The sequence below is a fragment of the Mobula birostris genome, chromosome 2, assembly GCF_030028105.1.
Source record: "Mobula birostris isolate sMobBir1 chromosome 2, sMobBir1.hap1, whole genome shotgun sequence".
NCBI lineage: Eukaryota > Metazoa > Chordata > Chondrichthyes > Myliobatiformes > Myliobatidae > Mobula > Mobula birostris.
This window is the reverse complement of record NC_092371.1, coordinates 164,395,438-164,422,360: the sequence shown is the minus strand read 5'-3', so window position 1 is coordinate 164,422,360 and position 26,923 is coordinate 164,395,438. Positions and strand designations below refer to the sequence as shown.

Below are 26,923 nucleotides of genomic sequence, written 5' to 3'. Positions count from 1 at the left end.
TGGATAGGTTAGGTGAGTGGGCAAATTCATGGCAGATGCAATTTAATGTGGATAAATGTGAAGTTATCCACTTTGGTGGCAAAAACAGGAAAACAGATTATTATCTGAATGGTGGCTGATTAGGAAAAGGGGAGGTGCAACGAGACCTGGGTGTCATTATACACCAGTCATTGAAAGTGGGCATGCAGGTACAGCAGGCGGTGAAAAAGGCGAACGGTATGCTGGCATTTATAGCAAGAGGATTCGAGTACAGGAGCAGGGAGGTACTACTGCAGTTGTACAAGGCCTTGGTGAGACCACACCTGGAGTATTGTGTGCAGTTTTGGTCCCCTAATCTGAGGAAAGACATCCTTGCCATAGAGGGAGTACAAAGAAGGTTCACCAGATTGATTCCTGGGATGGCAGGACTTTCATATGATGAAAGACTGGATGAACTAGGCTTATACTCGTTGGAATTTAGAAGATTGAGGGGGGATCTGATTGAAACGTATAAAATCCTAAAGGGATTGGACAGGCTAGATGCAGGGCGATTGTTCCCGATGTTGGGGAAGTCCAGAACGAGGGGTCACAGCTTGAGGATAAAGGGGAAGCCTTTTAGGACCGAGATTAGGAAAAACTTCTTCACACAGAGAGTGGTGAATCTGTGGAATTCTCTGTCACAGGAAACAGTTGAGGCCAGTTCACTGGCTATATTTAAGAGGGAGTTAGATATGGCCCTTGTGGCTAAAGGGATCAGGGGGTATGGAGGGAAGGCTGGTACAGGGTTCTGAGTTGGATGATCAGCCATGATCATACTGAATGGCGGTGCAGGCTCGAAGGGCCGAATGGCCTACTCCTGCACCTATTTTCTATGTTTCTATGTAAGACTGACAGATACTTCTGAAAACACATCAAAGTTGCTGGTGAACGCAGCAGGCCAGGCAGCATCTCTAGGAAGAGGTACAGTCGACCTTTTGGGCCGAGACCCTTCATCAGGACTAACTGAAAGAGGAGTTAGTAAGAGATTTGAAAGTGGGAGGGGGAGATCCAAAATGATAGGAGAAGACAGGAGGGGGAGGGATGGAGCCAAGAGCTGGACAGGTGATTGGCAAAGGGGATATGAGAGGATCATGGGACAGCAGGTCTGGGGAAGAAAGACAAGGGGGGGGGGGAACCCAGAGGATGGGCAAGGGGTATAGTCAGAGGGACAGAGGGAGAAAAAGGAGAGTGAGAGAAAGAATGTGTGTATAAAAATAAATAACGGATGGGGTATGAGGGGGAGGTGGGCATTAGCGAAGTCGATGTTCATGCCATCAGGTTGGAGGCTACCCAGACGGAATATAAGGTGTTGTTCTTCCAACCTGAGTGTGGCTTCATCTTTACAGTAGAGGAGGCCGTGGATAGACATGTCAGAATGGGAATGGGATGTGGAATTAAAATGTGTGGCCACTGGGAGATCCTGCTTTCTCTGGCGGACAGAGCGTAGGTGTTCAGCAAAGCAGTCTCCCAGACTGCGTCAGGTCTCACCAATATATAGAAGGCCACATCGGGAGCACCGGACGCAGTATATCACCCCAGCCGACTCACAGGTGAAGTCCTGACGAAGGATCTCCGCCTGAAATGTCGACTGTACCTCTTCCTAGAGATGCTGCCTGGCCTGCTGCATTCACCAGCAACTTGATGTGTGTTGCTTGAACTTCCAGCATCTGCAGAATTCCTGTTGTTTGAGATACTTCTGAAATATTTTTTTTATTAGTATAGATATAGCTCAGTAACAGGCTCTTCCAGCCCAACGAGCCTGTACTGCCCAGTTCCACCCATGTGACCAATTAACCTACTAACCCAAGGGAAAGAGTAAACAGTCAATGTTTTAGGCCGAGACCCTTCATCAGGCCAAGGAAAGAAAGGGGAGGTCAGAGTGAGAAAGTAGGGGGAATGAAGGAAGAAGTACAAGGTAGTAGCTGATAGGTGAAACTAGGAGAAGGGGAGGGGTGAAGTAAAGAGCTGGGAAGTTTCTTGGTAAAAAAGATAAAGGGATGGAGGAGAGAGACTCTGATAGGAGAGGACAGAAGACCATGGAAGAAAGGGAAGGGTAAGGAGCACAGAGAGAGGTGATGGGCAGGTAAGGACATAAGGTGAGAGAGGGAAACAGGAATGGGAAATGGTGAAGGAGAGGTGGGGGAGAATTACCAGAATTTTGAGAAATCAATGTTCATGCCATCAGGTTGGATGCTAACCAGACGGAATATAAGATGTTGCTCCTCCAACCCAAGTGTTGCCTTATCGCAGCAGTAGAGGAGGCCACAATCAGCATGGAGGAACAACACCTTATATGGCATGTGAGTCCACGGCCTCCTCTACTGCCAGCTTCTTACTCTGACTTTTCCCCTTTCCTTTCAGTCCTGATGAAGGGTCTCAGCCCAAAACATCAACTGTTTACTCTTTTCCATAGATGCTGTCTGGCCTGCTGCATTTTGTGCGTGTTGCTTTGGATTTCCAGCATCTGCAGACTCTCGTGTTCGTGAACCTACTAATCTGTACTCAGGAGGAAACCAGAGTATCCAGAGGAAATGTTCCCACAACATATGGACTCACTTTCAGGTGACTCTTCATCTCATGTTCTTGATTTTTTTTATTATTTAATTATCATAATTACTTCTTTATTTTTGTAATTGCACAGTTTGTTGTCTTTTGCACACGGGTTGAACACTCAAGTTGGTTCATTGATTCTATTATGGTTATTATTCTATCATGGATTTATTGAATATGCCTGCAAGAAAATGAATCTGAAGCTTGTATATGGTGACATATATGTACTTTGATAATATATTTACTTTGAACCCCACATGGTCATGGTGAAATATCTATAAAACTATGGAATATCAATGGCCTTAAGAGGAAAAATTTTTTAAAAAATCAACTAACTTTTGCAAACTCCACTTTATTGTACCAGAATAAGGTGTACGCTCAGTGGTCACTTTAATAGGTACTTTCTGAACCTCTTCAACCTAATAAAGTGGCCACTGAGTGTATGCTCATGGTCCTCTGTTGCTGTAGCCCATCCACTTCAAGGTTCAAGTGTTGTGCATTCAGAGATGCTCTTCTGTATACTGCTGTTGTAACACGTGGTTATTTCACGTACTCTCACCCTGCTGTCAGTTTGAACCAGTCTGACCATTCTCCAAGGTGTTAATGAGAGCTGTTAATGAGGTATTAATCTGTGAACTGATGCTCATTCTGTGCTTGTTTTCACACCATTCTCTGTAAACCCCAGAGACTGTTGGGCATGAAAACCCCAGGAGAATAGCAGTTTCTAAGATACTCAAACCACCCTGTCTGGCACCAACGATCATTCCATTGTCGGTCATTAGATCACATTTCTTCCCCATTCTATTGTTTAATCTGAACAACAACTGAACCTCTTAACCATGTCTGTTTGCTTTTATGCATTGAGTTACTGCCACATGATTGACTGATTAGATACTTGCATTAGTAAGCAGGTATACAATGGTGCACCTCATGGGGGTGGGGGGCACTGAGTGTACTTTGGTGCTGAAGTCCCCTTTACCTTTTTGAGGGCTTGCTCCAGCCTAGCTTGTTTGGAGACAGAAAGAGCACACACTGTCTCCCAGCGGGTACTAAGTTCCTGCATCTGCACTTTGACCCAGGATGAATCATCACGGCTGGCCTCGACCAGTTCACGGGCCGAGCGCTTGAGAGCCTGGACACCGCTCGTCCGTTTACCCAGCTCCTTCTGGAAGACCTGCATAAGAAGAACATGCCTGTCACAAATCCAGAACAGCACCACAACCTGGAACACAGGTACCGAACATGCAGAAGATCTTAAATAAATTCCGTTGTATGTAGGGCTATGCATCCAGAACAGCTTTGTAAATTGCTTAGTTAGTTGAAAATTACAGGAAAGGGAGAATTCCACCCCATAATCCTGACAGATACAGGTGGGAGAACTATTACTCTTGCTCAAAACTGAATCAGTTGCAGCACTAAATTCTAATCAATCGTGATACACACTTTCTGTCCTTTAGTGCTCGTCTTTTTTTGAGCTAGGATACCCAGAACGTTGTTACTAATTTATTTAGTATGAATGTGGGATTAAATGCCCTCTTAAGGGATATCATCTTCTAAAATATCATATAATACATATGCTTTGGATAATTTAACACTGGGCAAATCCAAGAGATTTCTTAAAAAATGTTTTTGACCAGGAGATGAACTATAGTTTTGGCAACACTAATTTCTACAAGGCAATGACCAAATAAACTTGTTGAATAAAGACCAGTTAAGTCACTGAAAACTAGACCCAGTCTCTGTGCTTTATTAGAATCAGACAATAGACAGGGTATTAATTTAGCTGACGGATGCAGTGAGGTTTGGGGTTTGGAAAGTGGCAGCAGAGATGAAGAGGATCCCATCCATTGGCCAACTTTGCTTCACGTAGATGACGTTACCTTGTGAGCATCAATCAGGTTCATGACAAGATCAACATCTCCATGCACTGGTTGATCTTCCGCCAGCATGGGCTCGATCTTGTAAAGCCAATCAATCAGAGCTTGTAAGGCATCTGTAAACTGGCCCGAAAAGAGAAGAGCTTCTTCCAATTTGTTCTGTCTGAAATGGAAACAGAGAATTTATACTTAACCTCAGCCAACTAGAGCCACAGTTAAACATTCTTCAATAAGGAGGATAAAATTGAATGAGTGCAGGATTAGTGCACACGGGCACTTAATGGTTGGTGCATAATCAGTAGGCCAAAGGGCCTATTTCACGCTGGATCACTCGAGTAAGCCCAGCTCCCAACAATGTCCAACCTATTAGAGAACGCAAAATATCCTCCCAAAAACACATGGTCCTGCAGAAACTGAGAAGTACTCAAAACTACATTCTGAATTTTGAATCAGTTGACTATCAAGAATAATTTTGAAATCCTTCAATGCCAAATCACCATCTTATAATCATTTAATAGTGTCAACTGTCAAGCAATCAGGCTCTCCTTATTTTCAATGCAACACCATACCAATAGAAACTATATGCTCAACTGATGATTGCAACTCTGGTGGGAAAATAGTACTCCTGATAGGCAGATGGATGATAGAAAACTGGAGGGTTATGTAAAAGGGAAAGGCTAGATTGATCTTAAGAGTAGACTAAAAAGTTGGCACATCACCATGGGCTGAAGGCGTGTACTGTGCTGAAATGTTCTATGATTTGCTCTTATTTCAGACCCAACTTAGTGTTGAAATTCAGATTGAAACCTACTATGATATGAATGTTTTTTGAGTTAACTTCTTTACCTTTCCACTGACTTCCCGCAAACTGTGTCCCACTTGTCCCTCAGTTCACTCAGCATGTCATCCAGCTTTTGGTGATCATCGGCTAAAGTTGTCTTCTCTTTCAGGGAGCGGCCCGTCCTTACTGTTGTGTCATATACAGAATGCTTTGCTCCAAGTGCTTTCTGGAACTCCTGCATTTATAAACAGATGAGGGGCAGAAAGATCTTAAGAATCAGAATCAGGATTATTTTCACTGACATATGCTGTGAAATCTGGGTTTTTTTCTGGGCACAGTGCAGTGCAAAACATTAAAAAAAATTACTATCTGATGGCAGAGGAGAAGATGCTGTTCCTAAACATTGAGTGTGCATCTTATTAGCAGTGTAAACATTTCAAAGCAAGCTGTTAACTTCAGCTGTTCTTTGACATTGTGTATGGGCTAAGGCCAATCATCATTTTCTCTGTGGAATTGGTTCATCAAAGTTGTCTAATAAGTAAGAAATATACCAAAATACTCAGAGAAAATAAAAAATATACCATTAATACTTTTTGTTGGATTAGACTGACAGATTTTGCATGCATTTTCCTTTCTACACTTCAAAATAGTTAATTGGCCGTTGACAACATCTTTACTATGTAAAAGACACTTAACAAATAATTTTTTTTTCATTTTTCTTGTGAATTTATGAAAGAAAGCCAGACAATAAATAGGAAAGTAAAAGAATTGTGATTATGTATCACCTTACACAACATCGTGACATTCCCAATTATTCAGCAATTATGTAATATTTTGGAGTCGTTACAGTTGTGATGAATGAAACATGGGAAATAACCTGCATACAAAAATCCACTATAGTAGTCATGACCAAGTCACTGGTCAAACAAAATCATTTTCTGAATGACTGAACCATTCCATCCACCTGAAATGAAAGGTATCTCCTCTGGTGTGACATGTGGGTGCATGATACATGTTTACATCACCTTGTGGTTTGCAAGTTGCATTTTCACTTTGTCCGGATCATTTGCAATTTCAAGGTCAGAGTCCAGGTTCTTTTCTGACTCTTCCAGCCACTCCATCAATTTCTTCCAAGCCTCTTGGAACTTTTGTGGAACAATAAAGCAAAAGATCATAAACGCTCAGTAGTTTAATAACCAGAAACTTGCCTCCTATTTTACTCATAAGGTTTCTGCACTTCGCAGAAAAGTTGCTCTACATTAAAGGACAAGCAATCAACAGGAAAATTAGCATAATCTCAATCTAATTAAAAAGTTTGATCTGGGTATTTTTGTTGAAAACAATTAAGTTTGATAGACATTATATGATTTACTTAGACTGGATGAGCTCTTGCAGCCAGTAACAATGACATTCTTTTGAGCAGTGTAATCATGTAACTGCTTTAAATTAAAGTCTAGACTCATCCAGAGAACTGCAAGTGCATGCACAGAGTGTAGTGTGCCAGAGTATCTCACAACACTTCCATTCATGTGCACAGAATTTATAATTATTCTCCACAATGCTGCCGCAAGTGTAAGCTCACACAGTGATAACAACTGAACATCTGTGGCCTCGGTGAACTACAAAGTCAACTGTCTATCTTCCTAGCCAATAGGACTGAGAAATAAACAGAAGAAATGAAGAAAGTGTATAACAGAATCAATTCAGCTGAGCTTGGCTCAGACTTGCATCAGCAAATCATATTCCAGAAAATCAAAAATAAATTTAAACTGCAAAACAACGTTTGTGGGGTTTCAGGAGAGGAGACATCGACAGCTTCACAAGAGAAAACAAATTATTTGGGTCACTTTTCAAATCGCTGTTGTCTCTCCATGCAGAATAATCTTTCTCAATGTCATGTTGAAAGGTCACACATGAACAAGCTCATTCTTAAAGGTCACGCATACAGGTGTCAACCTGGAAGACCAGATAAGGAGGCTGTTGTTGCGAGTTGCTTGATTACTCATCCTATGATTTGGTCTCTTTCCTCGCGTGTGTATGGGGGTGGGGGGGAGAGAATGGGCCTTTACTTGACATTTTTTACCAAAGCACCCACTGGAGAAGCAACCATTGACTTAAAAATGTCAGCACAGTAGTGTAGCAGTTAACATAAAGCCTTGCAGTGCCAGAGATGAGTTTTTAATTCCTGCCACCTTCTTCCTATGACCATGTGGATCTCCTCCGGGTGCTCCAGTTTCCATAGTAAGATTGGGGACGCTATGTTGGCAACATTTGCAGGCTGCCCCCAGCATATCCTTGGACAGTGGTGGTTATTGACACAAATGACAAATTTCACTGTATGTTTCGATGTACGTATGACAAATAAAGCTAATAATCTTTTCTAATCTAATATTATAAGAGCACTATCACATTATTTTAAACCCAAAACTTACTGCACAAATCGTTAGAAATTTCAAGTTTTACTACTACCCATTTGGTAAGAACCGAAGTACAAACTTGGCCTCTGAGTGTAATTACCCCAGATATATGCTGCTTCGTTATTTTCTACAGACATGCCCTCATACCTGTTTAGCACGCTTCCTTGCCTCATCGAGCCCTCTTCCTCGATCGATGGAACGTTGCACAACCTTTTCCCATCGAGCTTGAACACTGATCAACAAGTTTTTAATGAGCACCACATCCTGCTTCTGACTGAAGTACTTCAGGTGAGTTCCAGTCTTATCCAATTCAATTATTTTCTCACGGTGCGAGTTGACTTCGTTGGCAAAAACCTGAAAACGTAGCAGCAAAACCAAACAATGTGAGAAGCACGCTACGACTCAGATTATATTTTTTGATTTCCAAGTGCCTGCTCGGAGTCTAAGTACCTTGTGTTCATCAATCTGGAATAAAATGGTATCCAGAATGAGACTGGGCGATGCAGCTAACATCAGACTTTGTTCTGCTTGAGTCAGCCAGTTGATGAACTCTTGAAGGGAGTTATGGAACTCAGTGGCTAGGTTGAGGGCCTCCTCCAGTTTAACCTGCAGAAGAGACGGTGATCAGTAACAAAGATAGTTTGCTCCCTCTTTCTGTCTGTATCGGAAGAGGTTTCTCGTCATTTTGTCTCAGCACTTCTTTCCCTATTTGCGTAGTCTGGCCTGCAAGGCGTCTCCCTCACACTCAACATTTACAATACATCAGAGACACCAAGAGCGACATCCACAAAATATTAGAGGAACTCAGTGGGTCAGTAAGTCTTGACTTAAAACATTGACTGTTCATTTCCCTTCATGCATGCTGTCTGACCCGCTAAGTTCCTCCAGCATGTTAATCAAAATTTACAACATCTGAAAAGTTTGTTGTGTCACAGACACAAAGAAGTTAAAAATGCTTACAGCTGCTCCCATTAACAATGTTGGACAAAGACTGTCAGAGATATTCCTTTTGTTCTAATCTTCCCCCTTCCTCAAACTTGTTTTTTTGCTTTCCCAGTTCCACGAAGGGTCCTGGAACTTAAAAATTGACTGATGCTCCTTCAACTCTTGACCTGTTGAGAGTTTTCTCTCTGCTTTTATTATGATCGATTACTTCACCCTCTACATATCTAGCACACTTAATTGATTTTCTCATTATTCCTTCCCTAAATTGTAACAGGGATTACTCTTCAAGCATTTTCACTGAAGCAAATAAGGACAATAAATACAAGTATGTGTGCGCCTTCTTTGCGTTATCTTTAAAATGGTGGTGGATAGAACACTTTGCAGCATCAACATCCACGGCTCTCTGTGAAACACAGAACTGTGCCATGCTCTGATTGACATGAACCATTCCTTACACTCTACCTTTTACATCAATGTGAGGCTTTTCCATCCCAGACATTCTCTCTTCTCCCCTCTCCCATCAGGCATAAGGTACAAAAGCCTGAAAGCACACACCACCAGGCTCAAGGACACATTCTATTCCACTGTTATCTCACATTTGAACGGACCTTTTGTGTGATGAGCTGGACTTTCGGCTTCACTATCTACTCTGTTATGATCTTGCACTTTATTGTTTACCTGCACAGTACTTTTTCAATAGCGTTTACACCTCATCATGTGTTGCTGTTGTTTTACTTTATTCTAGCCTAATTCACTGTGTAATAACTTGATCTGTCTGAGGATATTCTATGAGTCTGTGGTGGTCAGTGCGATCATGTTTGCTGTTGTGTGCTGGGGCAGCAGGCTGAGGGTAGCAGACACCAACAGAATCAACAAACTCATTTGTAAGGCCAGTGATGTGGGGATGGAACTGGACTCTCCGACGGTGGTGTCTGAAAAGAGGATGCTGTCCAAGTTGCATGCCATCTTGGTCAATGTCTCCCATCCACTACATAATGTACTGGGTGGGCACAGGAGTACATTCAGCCAGAGACTCATTCCACCGAGATGCAGCACAGAGCGTCATAGGAAGCCATTCCTGCCTGTGGCTATCAAACTTTCCAACTCCTCCCTTGGAGGGTCAGACACCCTGAACCAATAGGCTGGTCCTGGACTTATTTCATAATTTACTGGCATAATTTACATATTACTATTTAACTATTTATGGTTCTATTACTATTTATTATTTATGGTGCAACTGTAACAAAAAACAATTTCCCCGGGATCAATAGACTATGACTAACAGTATGCAAGACAAGCTTTTCACTGTATCTAGGTACATATAACAATTATAAACCAGGGGAGGGTACGTCGACAGATGAGAGGCCTGCATCGGGCATTTTCATGCCTTACAAGGCGCAGATTGGAAGTCTATGTGGGGCGCCACAGACACTCGAGCAATGTGTGGTTAAGTGCCTTGCTCAAGGACACAAACATGCTGCCACAGCTGAGGCTTGAACTAGTGGCCTTCAAATCACTAGACGAACGCCTTAACCACTTGGCCACGTGCCTAAAACGATTATAAACTAATTCCAATGCTAATTCCCAACACCTCTCTGCCAGTGGTTCCACGTTCATGTCGAGTGTTAATAGTTATCAAAAATCAGTCATCTATTTTTGACCCTAGTACTATTATTTGGTGTCTTAAATTATCGGAGGCAGTGTCACATTTAGTTGCTAGCACTCATCTGAAGCAGCTTACAGACTGGGACTGAACTTGCAATGGGCAACACAGTAGTGTCATGGTGGGCACAACGCACCAGCTGTCAGATCGGGGTACAATTACTGCCACTGTCCGTAAGGAGCTCGGATGTTCTCCCTGTGAGTGTGCGGGCTTCCTCCAGGCACTCCGATTGCTTCCCGTAATCCAAAAGTTAGGGTTAGTAAGCAGTTGGCATTCTACAATGGTGCCTGAAGCAAGATGACACTTGCAGGCTGGCCCCAGCAATTCTTCGACCATGTTGGTCATTGACACAAGTGATGCGTTGCACTGCATGTTTCGATGTACATGTGACAAACAAAGCTAACCTTTAATCTTTAAAAGATAATCAGGAAAATGCGCACTAATAAACTGCTTTGATACATTATGCTGAGGCATTTAAAGTGTCTCTTCCCCTCAATATTACATAAGAAATAGGAGCAGGAGTAGGCCATCTGGCCCATCGAACCTGCCCCGCCAGTCAATAAGATCATGGCTGATCTGTCCGTAAACTCAGCTCCAACTACCTTCCTTTTCCCCATAACCCTTAATTTCCCTACTATGTAAAAACCTATCTAACTGTTTCTTAAATATATTTAGTGAAGAAGCCTCAGCTGCTTCCCTAGGCAGAGGATTCCACAGATTCACCACTCTCTGGGAAAAACAGTTTCTCCTCATCTCCGTCTTAGAAAACATATAACACGTATTAGAAAACAGATAATCTGGCACCTTTCGCTCTGTTAGTTTTGTTTCAACAGACTCCCATCTTTCCTTCAGGTTGCTGATGCCTTCCTCCAAATTGCTGTCACCAGTTTCTTCACAGCTCCGTTGCCCCTTGGTTATCAGGTTCTTGAAGATCTCCTCTTTGGCTTTAAATGCTGCATAAAGCTCCTGTAGGGAAACAAATCAAAATCTGAGTTAACTTGCAAGGGTTTCCAACCACTCACACATCCTCATCTATCAGTTGTGGGCCATGGGTGGGGGGGGGGGTGGAATGTTGCATGCCCCTGTTTACAGAGACTTATTCTGACTCCAGAGTTCAGTATTGGACAAGGTACAGAACAAATTCATCAGAATTATATCATTTAAAAGATTACCCACAAAATAGGCCACACAACTGGCTTTTAGTCATCTGAGTTTAAAAGGGTGAAGAGTGAATAGTCTTCACCCTTTGTAGAAGCTAATTATGAGATTACATTTCGTATTTTTTAATGCCACAGTTATGATTGGGACATTAAAAGTGATACAAAGATGCAAAAGGGTAGACAATGGAAGCTGTTCAATTCTGGTGGGAGTCTCCACAGTAGAGATTATAACCTTAAAATTAGAGGTTGCCTTCAGGAAGCACTTTGTTGCATAAATGGTTTGGAAATACAGAATTCCACCAAGTAAACAGGAGCTGCTCAGATAAAGTTAATTTATTTTGTGGGAGTTTCATAGGATATGACTCAAAGGTGGGTAAGAGGATTTCGGTCTTAGATCAACCACAGACTAACAGATAGACAGAAAGGTGCATGGGGCTGCTATTCAATGCAGGAACTGCTATGAAGTTCCAAAACTAAAGGAAAATTGGCCCAGCTGTCTTTGGTAACCCAGCCCTCAATAATAAATTTGTATCAATAAAAAAAGGTATTAGCACGGTAAATAAAGTATTAAAATAAGAAATAACAATAAACAATAAAGTGAATGAGATCATGCTGGTACAGCTCCAAGTTGTGTCTCTCACCCAATTATACACAGAAACATGATGCTGGTCACAGTTCAGGCTCTAGCAAGTGGCAAGTCAAACAATCAAAGTTTCTATCTCAGTGGACAATGTTAACACCCACTGGCATTGGCCAGGACAGAAACAGGTTTTAACCATCTCACTCAGGTTAATGGTCTGATACTGCCTGAGGGACACCAGAAAAGCTAGTCTCCTTTTAGAGGCCACCAGATTTCTTCTGCCCTCCGGCTTCTCTCAATCCAACAACAGCACCACTGATAGGAGGAGCTTCTTTGTCCACAGCGTGGCCAATTCGAGGAATTCATCACCACAAATGGCTGTGGAGGTCAAATCATTGGGCATATTAAAAGCAGGGGTTGATTAATAAGAGCATCAAAGATTACCAGGAAGGTAGGGGAATGGGGTTGACAGGGAAAATAAATCGGCCACGATTAAATGGCAGAGCAGATTCGATGGGCTGAATAACCTAATTCTGCTCCTATGTCTTATGGTCTCATAACACAGGCCTTGTTCTATGATGCACTGGACAGTAAGTCCGGAGGGCAGCAATATATGGCAGTTTGCCTGAGATGAAGTTAGAGGAAACAGGAAAAATGCAAGTGTAAATATTTCCTCGTTTTTTCACTGAATGAAGTTGAAGCTGACATTGCAGATGGTCATCTTCAGAAACAGTGGCTTCCATTGTTTTGCACTTGGAGTTCCTTTTCGTGAGTAACATTGGTTGAGATCCCCAAAAGCATCGAGTAAGTACAATTTATCTAAACTGACACCTAGGATGTAGGGGTTGACATAGGTTGGGTTTAAAGTCATTGGGGCTTACTAGAATGAGAGGTGGTCTTTTAGAAACGAAAGATTCTGAGGGTCCCATTCTGATTGCCTCTGGCCTCCTTTACTGCCATGAGGAGGCCACCCTCAGTTTGGAGGAGCAACACCTCATATTCCATCTGTGTATCTGCAACATGAACACTGATCTCCTTAACTTCCAGTCATTTCTCCCCCTCCCCTTCTCTCTCTTCTCATTGCTCATTCTAGCTCACCTCTTACCTGTTCTCTTCTCACTTGCCTATCAACTCCCTCTAGTGCTCCCCTCCCTTTCCCTTCTGCCACAGTTCATTCACCTCTTCTATCAGATTCCATCTTATTCAGTCACCTATCAGCTCCCAGCTTCTCACTTCACTCCTCCCCCTTTCCTCACCCACCCACCTTCCCCCTCACCTGGTTTCACCTGCCAGCTTGTACTCCTTCCCCTCCCTCCACCTTCTTATTCTGGCTTCTTCCCCCTTCCTTTCCAGACCTGATGAAGGGTCTCAGCCTGAACCATCGACTGTTTATTCCTCTCCGTAGATGCTGCCTGACCAGCTGAGTTCCTCCAGCATTTTGTGTGTGTTGCCTTGGATATCTGGAGAATGCTTGCCCTGGGTGAATGTAGTTAGAAAAAATAAGGGTCTGCCTATTTAAGACAGAGTCAAAAAAGGAATGTGTTTTCTTGAAGGATAGTGAATCTTCGGAATTCTATACTCCCCCATAGCCATGGAGAGGAAGTCATTGAATAGATTGAAGGTAGAGGATGACAGACATTGCAATAAAAAGAGAGTCAGGGACTCAGAGGGAGCATGGGAAAGTGGTTGTCACTGGATTAGCCACCATGCCATTGGATGGTGGAACAAGGTCAAGGAGCAAGCTGGTCTACTCTTGCTCCCACGTCCTCTGCTAACCGAAGTAACATTTTCAACAGATGGAACTTGTCATAAAGCAATCGCTACTTTTCTCCGTCTCATTACGTTGACACAGAACATTCTCCAGCTGTGTTCCTTTTGCAATACGCACCAGATGAGCGTTGAGCTGTTCTCTGGCTGTTTCTGGCAGACCTCCAAGGGGTTTTGAGGCCGACAGCTGCCGTTCGGTCTCCACCAGCCATCGCTGCATCTCGTCAATCTCACTCTGGAAACCCTGAGCCTACGTTGCACAAAAAAAATCATCAATTTCTGAAACAAGAACAACCCCCTCCCATTTCTTCCCTTGCCCTGGCATCGTCCTCTCCCCAACCAATTTAAAGCTCCCATACCTGTTCTCATTACTACTGTTGGGAAGGAGATACAGGAGCCTGAAGACCCATACAACCTTTTAGGAACAGCTTCTTGCTGTCCACCATCTGTTTTCTGAATGGTCCATCTACACCACCTCCGTGTTCCTCTTTGGCACTACTTAATTTCTTTTATTGTAACTGTAATTTAATATCTTGCATTGCGCTGCTGCCACAAACAACAAATTTCGTGACATACGTCAGTGATGAAAAACCTGACTCAGCATTAGCATGCTTTCTCATGTCATCTAGCCCTCTTCTCAGATCAACAAAACCGAATATCTGATCAAGCCAGAGGAGATCACAGTTTAACAAAAGCAACTCCCACCAAAATTACGTTACTTGGAGCAAGTGCACTGAGGCAGTGTCAGAGGAGCTTGCTACAAGCTATCACATTAAAATCTGGAATCTGAGATCAGGCCATTTGGGGAGGTGTTTCCCACAGGAGTTTAGAAACTTTGCCAGCATTGATCCATTGGAAAGGGAATCTTTTCATGGTGGTTCAGCAGTTTTGGGCTCTGTATCTAAGAAAGGATTTGCCAGTATTGGAGGGGATCCAGAAGAGAATGATCCTGGAAATGAAAGGGTTAAGTCCGGTTATATTTAAAGCGGAGGCTGATAGGTTCTTGATTAGGAAGGGCATCAAAGGTCACGGGGAGAAGGAAAGACAATGGAGTTGAGAGGGAAAATCATCCACAATTAAATGGCACAGCACGCTTGATGGGCTGAACAGCCTAATTCTACCCCAATGTCTTGTGAAAATGAATGGGGTCTGGAAGGAAACAGCAGCAGATCGTGACACCTCCCTGCATCCTGCTCCCTTGCTCAAGAGTTCATGGGTGCTATGAAAATACAGAGTGGTATAGAAAGTCACTTTGCTGTCCACTGCCAAGTTACAAAGGGCATCTTGTTTAATTATACCTGCAGGATATTTAAAGGAATAAAATGAAAAGAAAAACTATTTCTGAATATCAATAATCAATATGCAGAAGGGTGATAGAGATGGAAGCCCCCATTACATATATGAGGGGTGATTGATAAGTTCGTGGCCTAAAATAGGAGTCAATTTTAAAACCTAACGCATTTATTTTTCAACATGGTCCCCTCCTACATGTACACACTTAGTCCAGCGGTCGTGGAGCATATGGATCCCTTCTTTGTAGAAGTGGTACACAGCAGGGGTGATTGATAAGTTCGTGGCCTAAGGTAGAAGGAGATGAGTTATTAACTTCAAACTTTCTGCATTATCACTCAAAGAGTTGAACTGCACGTGCATGTAACGAGAGTGTCTTGGACCTCCAGGTGGTCCACAGCAGGGGTGATTGATAGGTTTGTGGCCTTAGTTAGAAGGAGATGAGTTATACAGCTCTTGTTACATGTACGTGCAGTTCAACTCTGACTTCTACAAAGAAGGGATCCGTATGCTCCACGACCGCTGGACTAAGTGTGTAAATGTAGGAAAAATAAATGCACTAGGTTTTCTAAAATTGACTCCTTCTACCTTAGGCCACAAACTTATCAATCACCCCTCATAGGTGTGCATCTGAATATTGTGAACGATAGGGCTGGAAGGTGGGATTAGGGTGGGTGATCATAAACACAAGAGATTCTGCAGATGCTGGAAATCCAGAGCAACACACACAAAATGCTAGAGAAATTCTGCAGGTGAGGCAGCATCTATGGAGAGGAATAAATCCTGATGAGGGTCTCAGCCCAAAATGTCGACTGTTTATCCCCCTCCATAGATGCTGCCTGACCTGCTGAGTTTCTCCAGAATTATTTTGTGTGTTGCTTAGGGTGGGTGGATTCTTTTTTGAAGAGCACACACTCAATAGGCTGAATGCTTCGATTGGTTTGTAAATTTTCAATGGATTAAATATTATAGTCCACGTTTTGCAGATAACTTAATATTTTTAGGTGCATTTCTTCAGCATTTTCCTCACAGTTTCAGAATAAAGGGATATCACTATAAAACTGACATCAGTTTTTAAAAGGTGGTGAATCTGTTGCCACAGAGGGCCATGAAGGCCTGTACTGGAGTTGATGGCCTGTCCGTGTGTGTGAGAAGGTGAGTGGATTGGTGGGAAAGGGGCTTGTTTTGCTGTTGTTGTTGATACTGCTTGTGTTGTTCTGCTGAACATTGTGGGCCTGCCATGTTTGCACCGCAATGTGTTGGGACACTAGCGGGTTGGTCCCAACACATCCTTAGGTGTATCAGTTGTTAATGCAAACGACAGATTTCACTGCATGTTGCGATATACATGTGATAAATAAATCTGAATCTGAAGGTCCTAGTTAAAGTGGCCGCATAAAACAGCAATGACAGTGCATTGAGAGACACCTTGGGCACAAGCAAGCCACGACTAATCACCCATACTGCCATACCCGGATGAGTGAATGATGCAACTGTTGTTGCCGCTGTGCAGTTTGTTCCAGAACATTCTTCCAGCGCTGGTTAAGACTTTCCAGTTTGCTCTGTAGACTGCTGGCTTCCTCCACGTCACTTGATTCCAGCAGAGCGTTCCCGGCTTTGTTCACCGTCTCCACTGTGGACTTGTGAGCCAGAACATCATTCTGCAGAACCTAAACACACAAAACATGTTTTTCAAAGATCTTAGTTCTCAGCTCCAAAGCAGAGCAGCAGCAGCAGCAATACAATAATTGCCAGAGGGAAGGAGTAAAGCCAGCCAAGGCTGCCTTGATTGCTATCATGTAAAGTTCTGTTGGACGTATCTGTGGATAATTAAACTCCAAGGGATTTGGCTCAGAGCTGTCACCAATGAATGGCAAGGCACATATTAAGTGTTCATTTGAGAGGGCCTTGTTATAACCATGGAAAGGCAAGCCCAAAAGAAAAGAAAGTGGTGAAAATTGGTGAAAAAGAGGACAACAGCCAGAAATTAATTAAAAAGCAAAAAGGGGTTAGCTTTATTTGACACATGTCCATACAATGAAACGCCTTGTTTGCATCAAAATCAGTAACCATTGTGCTGGCCAGCCTGCCAGTGTCTCCATGTTGCTGGCGCCAACAAAGCATGCCAACTTACTAACCATAACCTATACATCTTTGGACTGTGGGAGGAAATCAGAGCACCCAGAGGAAACCCAAGCGGTCATGAGGAGAACGTACAAACCCCTTACAGAGGGCAGTGGGAATTGAACTCCAAGGTTATAGTTGGCACTGTAATAGCGTTAACGCAACCATGCTGCCCTTCTATGGGAATGGTCACAATGCTGGCGCTGGTGAAAATCACTATGCTAGACCTGTGACAATTGGATCATAAAAAAAACACCCAGAGTAGCTGAGAAGAATATCAATTCTTCCAGTGAGCCTTAACTTCACTGTAGTTACTTCGATCTACAGTCCATGTTCAGGCTGTGTTTATGGAAACGGAGCACAACACAATGATTGTGAAAACAACAGTAGATGTGTTCACTGGAACTCTGCAAACTGATTCAAAAATTTCCTTATAGGATTCCATAATTTAAGAAAGATACAGTGCTGATAGGCCGGTAGCATGGGTTCTCACAAAGCTTTACAGTGCCAGCAATGACCGATCGGGGTTCAGTTCCTGCCGCATCCATAGGGAGTTTGCACGTTCTCCTTGTGACTGTGTGGGTTTCCTCCCACATGCCAAAGATGTATGGGTTAGAGTTGCAGCCATGCTACATCAGTGCTGGGAGGAGTAGCAACACGTGCACAATGTCCCCAGCACATCCTTGGACAGTGTTGGGCACTGACACAAAAGATGCATTTCAATGCATGCTTCGATGTATATTTCACAAATAAAGCTAACCCTTTTTCTCTTGAAAAATTAGGGACTTTAGTCATTTGCCACAGTTCAGTCACAACCTTTCCTAAATAAAACAGCCATTTGTCACTGCTGTACTCTATAATTAGATCTGTAATTAGATTTACATCATCAAAATTTTATTGAAAGGATTAAAAACAGAAATATAGGTCAGCTGGCATCCAAATGTGAAACAACTAATCATTGCTTTTCATGTGATTCTGTCTCTGCTTTCAATGCCTGTTGAAGCTGTTTCTCACATGTATACACGTGGGAGAATAGTCTTTCAGATACTGACCGGCCTGCTGTTCACTCAGGAACAAGAGGACCATTTATTTATTTTTATTTAGAGATTCAGCACGTAACAGGTCCTTCCACCCCAGCAAGCCCTTAATGTCCAATTATACCCTGCGGCCAATTAGCCCACCAACTCGTACGCCTTTGGAACGTGGTAGGAGACCAGAGCACCTTAAGGGAACAGGGAGAATGTACAAACTCCTTACAGACAACAGTGGGAATTGAACCTGAGTCACTAACGCTGTAGTAGCAGCACGCTAATCACTGTGCTGCCCAGTGGGCTGAAACTCAATGACATCACTGTTAGCCACTGTCTGCTTAACCCTCAGTTGATCCTGCCACACAGTTCAACCGAAAAGGAAGGAAGGAAACAACATGATTTTAATCAATAAAATGCAAATATATAATTCCTGACACAGGAGATATTATTTACTAAAACTACCCCGAATCATACTTCATGGTTTGACTGATAAGAAAGTTGCAGGCCAAGAGAAAGGACAGCAGAAGGGACAGTGATACAGATAGTGGAACTGCTGCCTCTCAGCTCCAGCAAGCTGGGTTCAATCCTGAACTCAGATGAAGTCTGTGTGGAGTTTTCATGTTCTTCCCTACAAATGCACGTGGTTTCCACACACACCAAAAGGATGTGCTGGTTGTTCGACTGGCAACTGAAAATTGCTCCTGGTGCGGGTGAGAGCCAGAAGTGGTACAATTCATGAAAATGTGAAAGAGAATAGGTTACAGGAAATAAATGAGGGCGGTGGTTTGATGGGATTGCTCTGAGAACCAGCATAAACCCAAAGGAGCGAATGGCCACTTTTTACTTCAGAAGGAAGACTGTGAATGGGGTTAAAGGCTAATGGTATTTTTCTACTCTACAGGATTTGACAATCAGTTGATAACATAAACTGTAGGAAGGGAAACTCCACATACAACTGGAAGAAATTGATAACTGAAGATGACATTACATACGTGATGTTTGGCAATTGCAATTTCAATAGCTTTAGGATCTCCACCAACTGCCTTCTGTTCACTTAGCAGCTCCTCAGTGTGGGTCAGCCACGTCATCAGTTCATCCAGGGCATGTTGGAACTGTCCCAAGGCTAACAGAGCACCCTCTAGTTTATGCTGCAACACACAAATTAATAAATCCTTATATGGTGGGACCTCACTTAAAATCCAAACAAACATTCAGTGCATGGTATGTGTCTTCCCATCATCTTCCATTTTGCTCAAATACTCACACAGCAGGATCAGAGTGGGAAATCACTGTGATTGTCCATTAAAGGCACAAAGGCAAATTGTAGGCAAAGGCTAGACTGATATTTACAAAGCCCGAAACTACTGCAGGTTCACTACCTGTCTGTTGACGATTTTCCCATCCAGGTTTTCCCAGAAATGTTTCAGCTCATGCAGAGGCTCCTGTACAACACGCTTATTACTTTCTTCGTTTACTTTCTTCAGTAACAATTCTCCCTGATGATTCAGTCGTTCCATCTCTATTTGCTGCTGATATACTTCGGTCTTAAAGTGCTGTTGAATGTCAGAGCATCAAAGGCAGATCAGAATCAATCACACAACACTTCTTTCAGAATCAGAAAGTTTTACTCTGTGCTTTTACGAACTATAACCGATATTAATCTTCAATTCTGCTCAGTGGATTAGCTGCAGATTACATACCTTAAGCTCAGCAATTTGTTGTTTCACAGTATCCAGATCCGTACCAACTGGGGGCATGGTATTCAATTTACTTTCTGCAAAGTCCATCCAGTCAAACATGGCCTGGATTTAGAGGATAATGTGTTAATATATTTGCTAGTGCATAATATCCAATACAACCCAAACTTTCTTCTTGAGAAGAAAGTTCTTTATCTTTCCTTCTCAAAAAGAACGCAAACTTCTGCTAAGAATTTCATCAATGGTGTTTGGTTGATATAAATGAATGTGTGGCCCAGCTATTCAAAACAATATTGTCTCACCTACATTCAATACAAATTTTGAAATTAAATGTTTCTTAAATGTTCAGAGCTTGTCTTGAAACAGGGAAAGGGAGGGAACACAAATGAAACTGAATTATTGTCATTTTCAATTACATCAAACACCTGATTTTCTATTCCAAAGGGAGTACTGAGTGCCATTCAAGAGTTTAATGAATTCTCAAATGATGCTAGATCATCTGTTTTGTGTCTCTGGTCAAAAAAAATTCTTCCATTATGTTAAAGAGGTCATGGTTCTCGACCTTTCCATGGTGTTCTCCAAGACTAGACAACAGAAGGCTCATCAGAACACTCTACACTGATAACATGTCAAAAGCTGTTCACCAGGGATTAACAAAAAAGAGCAAAGTCTTATCTATGTCAAAATATCAAAATGTTGTATTTGTATACCACGAATGAGTTTCAGATCATCACTACATCTAATTATCAGGGTAATGACGAACTAAATTTCTTTTACGCATAGATGTAATTATCTAAATGGTCTGCATTCAATGATTCCTATTCCACCAACTTCATAACTCTAAACTATTACAATAAATAATTTCCATCTCCCGTTTCAGGCAAAGTAATCCAACTTGGAAGATGCAACATGTGTACGACAATATTTTACACCAAAGTTAGGAATTCCCTTAACAGATGTTCCAAAGGCGCTCTGTGCGAAGATCAATTGGAACAAAGAGGCCAGGAGCCTCGAATCAGTCATCACCCATTAACTTAAACTGAAGCAAAGTTACAGGAAGCAAGTGTGCGATTTCCCAATCAGCGTTGGAAAGGAAACCATCTCAATCCTGTTAGATTTTCTTTAATGTATACTGTAGTTTGTTTTATAAGTAAATGGAAAACATTCGTGAACTGACAAGTCATTAGAAATCAAAGCGTATAAAAGAAGTTAAAATTGGAAACACTACCTGCAGCGCATCCTGGAACTGAACAGCCTCCTGCATTGCTTCATCCAGACGATCAATGCGATCTTTCCACGCCTTATTCAGATTATCCCAGGTACCGTTCAGCTGCATACAGAAAATAAGAAACATTTTCCACCTTCAGATGACACAGATCTTTAATCTTCCTTTAAAAACCAAAGCAAATAATTTGATAAACCTGCAAACAATGATTCTTCTATGAGTAAGACGAATTATGCATCAAACATTATGGACGCAAAGAGATTGTGCTGATGCTGGAAATCTTGAGCAACATACACAAAATGCTGGTGGAGCTCAGTAAGTCAGGCCTGACTTACTCAGTTTCTCCACTTGCTGAATTCCTGGTGCATCAAAATTCTGTTACTTGCTACTATCTGTACCCATTTCCAACACCACACCAGTGTTATCCCTTATCTAAATGAAATAACTGTCTGAATGCAGACTGGAATGTGCCAACTTATCGCACTGAATGGCATTTGGCCACATTGCACTGCTGCAGTGAAGGGTCACAGCCTGAAATGTCAACTGTTTATTCTTCTCCATAGATGCCGCCTGACTTGCTGAGTTTCTCCTGCATTTTGCGTGCATTCCTCACCTAGATACACCTGGAGGAAATCTGTTCAAGAGGGAGCTGTGCTACATTGCAACGACCTCTGCTGTGCCACAGAGGACAAGTGGCAGCTGTGAAAGGAGAGACTGATCCAATCACAAAGCAGAGCCACCATATAACGTTACCCACAATGTACCAGGATATATGGATCCCAGATCGGCCTCCACAGCCATCTGGGGACCAACCAATAGACAACCCCTTAGGAGGACATCATACTTGACTCAAGTGATCTCACTGCTATCACCTCCCAGCTTGTATTTCACCCCCACCCACCCACCAATCTTTTTATTCCTTTCCAGTCCTGATGCAGAGTCTCAGCCTGAAATGTCAACTGTTTACTCCCCTCCGTAGATGCTGCCTGGCCTGCTGAGTTCCTCCAGCATCTCAAGATTTCCAGCATCTGTGCCTTTAAAATACAGAACTAGACAGTTTATACTTCATGTATATAAGGCACATCAGACCATAGGTACCCTACACGTATTAATGTGTTCAAAGCAGTTCAGAGAAGGTTTACTTGATACCTAGAATGGCCAGATTACCTCAGGAGGAAATGATGGACAGGCCAGGTATGCATCTGCTGGAGTTTTTAAAACATTTTGGCATTGGAATTAAAATACACCAGATTGAATAAGGTGATTAACAACCTGCCCTCATTCATCATAAGGCTCCATGAAGTGCTTATGGTTTAACACTGTTCACTAACCAAGTATTTTAAAAATGCATTTCTGAGTAACGGAAATTTTTTTTTAGCTCATATCAACATTGTTCTGGTCACATGGGGACACACCTCATCTACGTTTTTCTTCATTACTGGTTTATCAGGCTCTCCGCAGGCTGAGGTTAACTCGGCTCCAAGATTCTGAACAATCTCCAACTCTTCCTGAAGTCCATCAATTTCTTCTTTGATTGTCTGGAAAGCAGAAAAGAAATCATCCATCTACATAATTGGAGAGAGGAAAATCTCAGAAAATGAGACAAATCCCACGAGATCAGCAAAAGTCCCTCTAACAATAACTACAAGATACCCAGATTCCTCTTACATCACATGAGAAATATTTTCTCCAAACCTCACCACAGGCTGGATTGAGATTCCACAGACATCAATCACTCTTTGGAACTTTGCCCAGCTGCCATTAGTCACATCTTAGCCTGGACAACATGTGTTGATGAGATAATTGACCGCAGTGAGCAAACTACTGAGTTTCAATCTCTTCCCCCACTCCTGCATCACCCTCCACATCCCCCCACCCCCCAATTTCCTGAAGCATCCACAGAAATACAGCCCTTGCTGGGGTCACTGGGCCAAGCTAATACCCAAGCCAGGATTCATGAGGCCAATGGCTGCATCAGCACCATCACCTCAGTTAGATCTATTGCCTAAGCATGGAGCAAACAGTGACAATTTTCCTCTGCTCTGCACTTCCAGTTTGATTTTTTTTAATGAAGGAAACCCAACAAGAGGCAAAAACTAACAGAAGATTTACTCACACAAGTTTCCAATCAGTTCAATATGCCGGTGCAAGATGTCTTTACCCAATTATTGCTTTTCAGTGTTTATGGTACGTTGCCCTTTTGACGGCTCTCAAATTTCTCATGATACGGAAGGAAGCCACTATGCCCATTGAGTCTATGTCAACTCTCAAAGCAATCCCATTATTCCTATTCCATCACCTCCCACCCCCCAACTCCCTGTGACCTATTTTCTCTCACTTTCTCATCTAGTCCACCACACTTCCCCTCCTGCCCACCCACACCAAGGGTAACTTGCAGCAGCCAATCAAACTACCAACCGGTACATGGGAGGAAACAGAGTACCCCAGGAGAAACCCACGCAGTCACTGGGAGAGCATGCAAACTCTGCACAGACAGCAACCAAAGTTGGGGGTCAAACTCAAATTGCGAGAGCTGTCTCAATCTAAAGATGAGATCATATGATTCACACTGTGTTGGAAGACTGGTAGTCTGCCAAAATTAAGGCTTGCCATGGAGGTCAGAGGGCGCACCTCCTGGCTAACACTGGGAGCAGGTGCTGTGTCTCCCAACAAAATGCCAGGAGACCGTGGTACATATTGGTACAAATGACATAGGTAGGAAAAGGGAAGAGGTCCTGAGAAAAGACTACAGGGAGTTAGGAAGGAAGTTGAGAAGCAAGACTGCAAAGGTAGTAATCTCGGGATTATTGCCTGTACCACGTGACAGTGAGTATAGGAATAGAATGAGGTGGAGGATAAATGCGTGGCTGAGGGATTGGAGCAGGGGGCAGGGATTCAGATTTCTGGATCATTGGGACCTCTTTTGGGGCAGGTGTGACCTGTACAAAAAGGACGGGTTGCACTTGAGTCCCAGGGGGATGAATATCCTGGCGGGGAGGTTTGCTAAGACTACTGGAGAAAGTCTAAATTAGAATTGTTGCGGGGTAGGAACTGAACTGAAGAGATTGGGGAAGAGGTGGTTGGCTCACAAATAGAGAAAGCTTAGAGACGGTGTGTGAAGGAGGATAGGCAGGTGATAGAGAAAGGACACGCTCAGACAGACGGTTTGAGATGTGTCTATTTTAACGCAAGGAGTATTGTGAACAAAGCGGATGAGCTTAGAGCGTGGATCAGTACTTGGAGCTATGATGTGGTGACCATTACAGAGACTTGGATGGCTCAGGCATAGGAATAGTTACTTCAAGTGCCAGGTTTTAGATGTTTCAGAAAGGACAGGGAGGGAGGCAAAATAGGTGGGGGTGTGGCACTGTTGATCAGAGATAGTGTCACGGCTGCAGAAAAGGTGGATGTCATGGAGGGATTGTCTACGGAGTCTCTGTGGGTGGAGGTTAGGAACAGGAAGGGGTCAATAATTTTACTGGTTTTTTTTTATGGGCCGCCCAATAGTAACATGGATATCGAGGAACAGAGAGAGGAACGGATCCTGGAAAGATGTAATAATAACAGAGTTGTCGTGATGGGAAATTTTAATTTCCCAAATACCGAGTGGCATCTCCCTAGAGCAAGGGGGTTTAGATGGGGTGAAGTTTGTTAGGTGTGTTCAGGAAAGTTTGACACAATATGTAGATAAGCCTATAAGAGGAGAGACTGTACTTGATTTGGTATTGGGAAATGAACCTGGTCAGGTGTCAGATCTCTCAGTGGGAGAGCATTTTGGAGATAGTAATCATAATTCTTTCTCCTTTACAATAGCATTGGAGAGAGATAGGAACAGACAAGTTAGAAAAGTGTTTAATTGGAATAAGGGGAATTATGAGGCTATCAGACAGGAAATTGGAAGCTTAAATTGGGAACAGATGTTCTCAGGGAAAAATACAGAAGAAATGTGGCAAATGTTCAGGGGATATTTGTGTGGAGTTCTGCATAGGTACATTCCAATGAGACAGGAAAGTTATGGTAGGATACAGGAACCGTGGTGTACAAAGGCTGTAATAAATCTAGTCAAGAAGAAAAGAAAAGTTTATAAAAGGTTTAGAGAACTAGGTAATATTAGAGATCTAGAAGATTATAAGGCTAACAGGAAGGAGCTCAAAAAGGAAATTAGGAGAGCCAGAAGGAGCCATGAGAAGGCCTTGGCGGGCAGGATTAAGGAAATCCCCAAGGCATTCTACAAGTATGTGAAGAGCAAGAGGATAAGACGTGAAAGAATAGGACCTATCAAGTGTGACAGTGGGGAAGTGTGTATGGAACCGGAGGAAATAGCAGAGGTACTTAACGAATACTTTACTTCAGTATTCACTATGGAGACGGATCTTGGTGATTGTAGTGATGACTTGCAGCAGACTGAAAAGCTTGAGCATGTAGATATTAAGAAAGAGGATGTGCTGGAGCTTTTGGAAAGCATCAAGTTGGATAAGCCACTGGGACCGGATGAGATGTACCCCAGGCTACTGTGGGAGGCGAGGGAGGAGATTGCTGAGCCTCTGGTGATGATCTTTGCATCATCAATGGGGAAGGGAAGGGTTTCAGAGGATTGGAGGGCTGCAGATGTTGTTTCTTTATTCAAGAAAGAGAGCAGAGATAGCCCAGGAAATTATAGACCAGTGAATCTTACTTCAGTGGTTGGTAAGCTGATGGAGAAGATGCTGAAAGGCAGGATTTATAAACATTTGGAGAGGTATAATATGGTTAGGAATAGTCAGCATGGCTTTGTCAAGGGCAGGTCGGGCCTTATGAGCCTGATTGAATTTTTTGAGGATATGACTAAACACATTGATGAAGGAAGAGCAGTAGATGTAGTGTATATGGATTTCAGCGACGCATTTGATAAGGTACCCCATGCAAGGCTTATTGAGAAAGTAAGGAGGTATGGGATCCAAGGGGATATTGCTTTGTGGATCCAGAACTGGCTCGCCCACAGAAGGCAAAGAGTGGTTGTAGACGGGTCATATTCTGCATGGAGGTCGGTGACCAGTGGTGTGCCTCAGGGATCTGTTCTGGGACCCCAACTCTTTGTGATTTTTATAAATGACCTGGATGAGGAAGTGGAGGGATGGGTTAGTAAGTCTGCTGATGACACAAAGGGTGGTGGTATTGTGGATAGTGCGGAGGGCTCTCAAAGGTTACAGCAGGACATTGATAGGATGCAAATTGGGCTGAGAATTAGCAGATGCAGTTCAACCCAGATAAGAGTGAGGTGGTTCATTTTGGTAGGTCAAATATGATGACAGAATATAGTATTAATGGTAAGACTCTTGGCAGTGTGGAGGATCAGAGGGATCTTGGGGTCCGAGACCATAGGACGCTCAAAGCAGCTGCAAACGTTGACTCTGTGGTTAAGAAGGCATACGGTGTATTGGCCTTCATTAATCGTGGAACTGAATTTAGGAGCTGAGAGGTAATGTTGCAGCTATATAGGACCCTGGTCAGCCCACACTTGGAGTACCATGCTCAGTTCTGGTCGCCTCACAACAGGAAGGATGTGGAAGCCGTAGAAAGGGTGCAGAGGAAATTTACAAGGATGTTGCCTGGATTAGGGAGCATGCCTTATGAAAACAGGTTGAATGAACTCGGTCTTTTCTCCTTGGAGTGACAGAGGATGAGATAGAGGTGTATAAGGTAATGAGGGGCATTGTTCGCGTGGATAGTCAGAGGCTTTTTCCCAGGGCTGAAATGGTTGCCACAAGAGGACACAGGTTTAAGGTGCTGGGGAGTAGGTGCAGAGGAGATGTCAGGGG

General features: G+C 42.9%; 1 protein-coding gene across 20 annotated transcripts in view; it reads right to left on the bottom strand.

The window, feature by feature from the left end:
* Positions 1-26,923, bottom strand: part of dst (dystonin) — a 603,331-nt gene that overhangs the window by 48,360 nt on the left and 528,048 nt on the right. For all 20 annotated transcript variants that reach the window (XM_072250685.1, XM_072250715.1, XM_072250746.1 and 17 more), the window contains 14 exons: positions 22,541-22,663; positions 21,129-21,230; positions 19,904-20,005; positions 19,583-19,756; positions 19,196-19,351; positions 16,521-16,718; positions 13,880-14,008; positions 11,056-11,217; positions 8,094-8,249; positions 7,791-7,997; positions 6,252-6,371; positions 5,292-5,461; positions 4,449-4,608; positions 3,548-3,742 (listed from right to left, as the gene is read on the bottom strand). In XM_072250685.1, coding sequence (XP_072106786.1) covers positions 3,548-3,742; positions 4,449-4,608; positions 5,292-5,461; positions 6,252-6,371; positions 7,791-7,997; positions 8,094-8,249; positions 11,056-11,217; positions 13,880-14,008; positions 16,521-16,718; positions 19,196-19,351; positions 19,583-19,756; positions 19,904-20,005; positions 21,129-21,230; positions 22,541-22,663 — 2,154 coding nt within the window. The remainder of the gene's footprint in view (positions 1-3,547; positions 3,743-4,448; positions 4,609-5,291; positions 5,462-6,251; positions 6,372-7,790; positions 7,998-8,093; positions 8,250-11,055; positions 11,218-13,879; positions 14,009-16,520; positions 16,719-19,195; positions 19,352-19,582; positions 19,757-19,903; positions 20,006-21,128; positions 21,231-22,540; positions 22,664-26,923) is intronic.